Source organism: Phyllostomus hastatus, unplaced genomic scaffold (genome assembly GCF_019186645.2).
Source record: "Phyllostomus hastatus isolate PE091 unplaced genomic scaffold, TTU_PhHast_1.1 phas_contig_283, whole genome shotgun sequence".
NCBI classification, from domain to species: domain Eukaryota; kingdom Metazoa; phylum Chordata; class Mammalia; order Chiroptera; family Phyllostomidae; genus Phyllostomus; species Phyllostomus hastatus.
In genome coordinates, this window is record NW_025333833.1 from 158,659 (window position 1) to 163,214 (window position 4,556).

The window sequence follows — 4,556 nt, forward strand, 5'->3', positions numbered from 1 at the left end:
GCACCGCTCGTGCCAGTCCAGGGGGGTCGGGGCCTTGCGCCCGGCCCCCGCCCTCGGGGAGCCCTGGGTGAGCAGAGACAGCGACGGGAACTGCGCCTCGTGGTGCGCTCCCGGCGAATGAGCGGCCCCCGCGTCCATCCTCAGCCGTGGGCACAGGTGCGGGCGCTCGTTACCTGTGCGTGTCCCAGCACCCGCCTGTGGCCCCACTGGCCCGTGGCAGCCACACACCTGAGCTAAACCGGTTGGAGTGGGTTATGCTGAAAGTTTTGTTTGTGTCAATGGGTCTTAGAGGTGAGTCAGGCAGGGCCAGGGTGGGGTGGGGTGGGGGGAGGAAGAGTGAGAGTGAGGGTCAGACCAGTGGGTGGCGGGCGGGAGGGGCTGGGTGTTGGGAGGGTGGGCTGGGGGCAGCCGGGCAAGCTCCTGGGTGAGTAACATCCTGTTTGTCTGTGGTGAGATCCCAGGTCAGAGGAGGGACACAGCTCCAGGAGACACAAGAGCACATCAGGGTGGAAGCAGCTGGCGCGTGGGCACGGACAGGTCTGCGGTCCCTCCTATCGGGCGCTGCTGCTCCTCATCTGCTTGTTGCCTTGGCTTCTGCACTTCGTACAGAAGGGGTTGGGGTGCCGACTGGCATCGTTGTGGGAGATTAGGGATACGGGACTTGCTTCCATTCCCTAGGGGCCGCAGGCACCCATGGAGGGGCGGGGAGGGAGCCCGTGCAGGACACGGGATCCCAGCATCTTTTCCTCTGCTGAAAACACCTGTTCTCCCCTCAGGCTGGAGTGTCCCTGTGCTCGGTGTCAGGGTGATGCCCTATTTCCCACGGGATCGCATGTGCTGCGCAGCCTGTCCTGCGGACGCCTCGATCTCCAGTTTCCAGCCCCATCCTTAGCGACAACCACGGTTCCCGGTCACCTAACAGCATCCATCAGAGCTTTGGGGTGGAATCTGTAAAGGGCCCTAGAGCCAGGCAGAACCACCTGGGCAGCGGGAGGTGGCTAGACGGGACGCACAGGGCCCTGCTTCTCAGCCCAGGAGCGCTCTGAAAACACAGTGTCATGAAGGTCAGGGACCAGGTAGTGAGTGCAGAGGCAGGTGCCTTTATTCCTTGGTCCCGGACTCAGTCCAGGCTGGTGCTTTTAGGAGGCCCTAGAGAGAGGCCCTGGCTGGTCTCAGGCAAGAGTAGGGGCCCTCATGGAATCAGAGTCTCCCCAGTGGGGGCAGCAGCAGGAGACACAGCAGTGAAGAGGAGGGGAAAGCAGAGGCGAGGCGGGGTCCTGTGACCATGGTGACAGTGGATCCTGGGAGGGACCCCATGCTGCGCTCCCTGCAGCCCAACTGTCCCCAAGGGGACATCCTGGGCTAACACCAGGCCCTGCAGCTTCTCTGCTGGAGGTGGCGGGGCTGACTCCTCTTCCAACCAGAGATGGCTCATCTGGCCCTCAGGTGCAGCCCCGCAGCCACCCCACCTGGCCCCCCAGGGGAAGCCCCCTGGGGCCGCGCAATCCAGCTTCACCCCTGCACCAGACCTGGGGGTGGTGGGGCAGCTGCAGAGCAGAGCAGGTCAACAGGCAGTACAGGTCACTGCAATGTAGGGAGAGTGACCCCACCCCTGGGCAGCACCCCCTACATCCTAGGACAGTGACAGATCAGAATCATGCTGTTGAGAGGTCAGCCAGCCACAAGCCTCAGGGAGAAGAATGGCTTTCAGACTTCAGCCGAAAGCATGAGAAGTTAGGGGTTTGTTAGACTTCCCCATGAACTGGGAAACAGGGTCCTCCATGTTGGACTCCAGCGAAGCGACAGCTGCGGGCACAGAGGCTTTCCCCGCTATGACGGAGCCGCGGGCTTAAGGCGCACATGGGGTGCCGGTCCCGGCACCCTCCCGGTCCTCTGGCTGTGCCTCCCTGAGCATGCCGCCCGCGCTGCCTTCTCGGACTGACGCAGGATCGAGTCAGGGCGGGCAAAGCCCGGCTGTGCTGCCGGACCGCTGGCCCACGCTGGCCACCTCTGCGGCTTGGGCCATCGAGGTGCAGAAACCGGAGGCCAAGGCGGCAGCGCTCGCCCCGCGTACAACCCAGCTCCGGGGACGCAGATCCACCTTCGGTCCCGCCCCGCCCAGCCGGAGCGGGCCTCTGTCTGCCCTGCCCGCCGTGGCAGAAACCAGCCGCTTGCATCTGGGCCCCTTCGTTTCTCGCTGGGTCCCGGGGGAACAGAGAGGAGCCGTCCAGGGGCCCGGCGTGAACAGAGGAAGACGCGGGACGGCCGGCGTCGGTCCTCGCCCCGCCCAGCTCACCAGGGCCGCTCCAGCCCTTGGCTCTGCTGCCCCCCAGCGGCCAGGCGGAGCACGAAGGTGGGGCTGCTGCGGATAAATACACGGCGTGAGTCTGCGGCCGCAAGGCCAGGGCGCCCCTCCTGCCCCCGGGAGCCCGACACGGCCCCTCCCGCCCCGCCGGCACCTAGCTCGCCGCTTAGGGACGCGGTCTTTCTAAGGTCCTCTGCCCCGCGCTGCCGCAGGCAACCGGCTTCCAAGACTTTCATTCACCTCGCACAGCTCCTATCGCCACGGTAACCACGCTGCCTGGGCTCCCGTCGCCACGGTAACCGGCGCTTTGCGACCTTCGGTTTGCGGCGTGATCGCGCCGGGGTCGCGTCGCTGCGCCGGTTGCTGGGCGACGGCGGAGGGAGCGAAGCTGGAGACGCCGGCTGCTCTGGGACCCTGTGGAGGGTTCCCCGCAGTCCCCCTGCATCCCGGACTATGGCGGCGGCGTCCCCGGGCAGGGCAGGGGGCTCGCGCTGGACATGGCGCCCGGTGGCCCGGGACGCGCTGCTGGCGCGGGCCTTCCACTCGTGCACTGAGCTGCGGGGCCGGCTCTATGTGGTGGGGGGCCTCCTGAGCGGCGGGGCGACGGAGCCGAGCGGCGACACCGTGGTCTTGGACGTGGTCGGGGGCCTGGCCGTGCGAGAGGGGGCGCGGGGCGGCCCGAGGCGCAGCCACCACGACGCAGCGGCACTGTGCGGGCGCTGGCTGTGCACCGTGGGCGGCTGGGACGGGGCGCGCCGCCTAGCCTCGGTGGCTGCGCTGGACACGGAGCGCGGGGAGTGGGAAGCGTGGACCTCGGAGCCCGGCAGCCGCCCCCCCGCCGGCCTCAGCGGCCACACCTGCACCCGCCTGTCGGACCACGAGCTGCGGGTGGCCGGCCGGGAGGGCGGGACCCGCACTCAGCGCCGCTACGGCAGCATCTACTCGCTGAGGCTCGACCCCAATGCCCGAACCTATTGGTATGGCCCCATCCTCCTCCCTGGGCATGGCCGAGCTCTCCTGCTACCGTCCCGTCCCTGCCTGCTTTCTACCCTTGGCTAAGGGGTGGGAACCGGGCAGGACAGCGCGCAGTTGCCAGAACCCCGACTCAACCTGACCGGTGCGTGCCCGCAGCTACACGGAGGAAAGCTGCCGCTCGGCCTCCCGATCCGGGCACTGCGCCGCCCTACTCCCGACCCGGGGGCCCCGCCCAGGCCACCAGCTTCTGCTCTTCGGGGGCTGCAGCTCAGCTGACCCAGAAGTAGCTGGACAGTGGGGTCGCGGGAAGATTAAGGTACTGTTCGTGCCTTGCTCAGGGCGGGAGGCGGTTAAAATCGGGACGCTGAAATTCCTCCAGTCCCTTTTCTCCCCCCAGGAGGAGCCGCCCCAGGCCCCTGGTTTGATGGCACAGCTGGGAAAGCTTGTGAGCATCAGCCAGGGGTCCCCGCAGGGGCCCCGGGGACTTCGGAATCACTCCTGTTCTGTGGTCGGGCCCTTTGCTGTGTTATTCGGTGGAGAAACTCTGACCAGAGCCAGAGACACGGTCTGCAACGACCTCTATGTCTACGACGCCCGTGAGAGCCAGCCTTGTGTCTGAGGACTGAGCGGGGAGCCCGGAGACCATAGGAAGACAGCGGGTAGTCGTGGGGTGGGGAAAGAATTAGCTGACAAGTTTGAGGAATCTGCCGATTATTTGGGTCTGCAGAGGCCAACAATCAAGTGAGGAGGGAAACCAGGGACAAGCCTATGGTCTTGTTAAGAGCCCGTCAGTGCCAGGAGCCCCAGTGCCCAGCCCCGCCTCTCTCAACAGGCACTTCCCCTGCTCTGTGGTTCCGTTTCCCGTGTGCGGACCGGGCACTGAAGCGCGTGGGCCACCGGACCTGCCTTTGGAACGACCAGCTGTACCTAGTGGGCGGTTTCGGTGAGGACGGCAGGACAGCCAGCCCGCAGGTCTGCACCCTGGACCTCTACCTCTAAGGAACCACGCCAGGTGCACGGTCAAGCCTCACAGAGTGTTATTACTAGAGCTGCCTGCCTCCCGTCAGATGTTTATTAAATTGCAATGTAAGAGCCAGGACTTGTGTTTGCATCTCTGGGGTGAGGGTAGCCAACAGTAGACATCTTTGTACGCAAGGGGAAGGAGAAAGTGTGGGTTTCCTCTGGTGCTGGGAGCCACAGGCACCCACCAGTGCTTCCCATGCCCCAGCGAACCCTACCCCCACGGTGGGAGAAGGCTCCAGGCTAGAGCTCAGCA

The 4,556-nt window shown here is 65.8% G+C and overlaps 1 protein-coding gene across 2 annotated transcripts; it reads left to right on the forward strand.

Moving 5' to 3' along the window:
- Positions 1-1,099: 1,099 nt before the first annotated feature.
- KLHDC9 (kelch domain containing 9) lies at positions 1,100-4,376 on the forward strand. Of its 2 annotated transcripts, none has more exons than XM_045838343.1 (4): positions 1,100-3,282; positions 3,437-3,596; positions 3,678-3,876; positions 4,113-4,376. In XM_045838343.1, exons 1-4 carry the CDS (start codon positions 2,759-2,761, stop codon positions 4,277-4,279), a joined length of 1,050 nt encoding a protein of 349 aa, XP_045694299.1. In that variant the 5' UTR covers positions 1,100-2,758; the 3' UTR covers positions 4,280-4,376. The 2 variants fall into 2 exon arrangements, with proteins under 2 accessions (XP_045694299.1, XP_045694300.1); XM_045838344.1 differs by having other exon boundaries at positions 3,678-3,939; positions 4,113-4,238.
- The last annotated feature ends 180 nt before the right edge of the window (positions 4,377-4,556 follow it).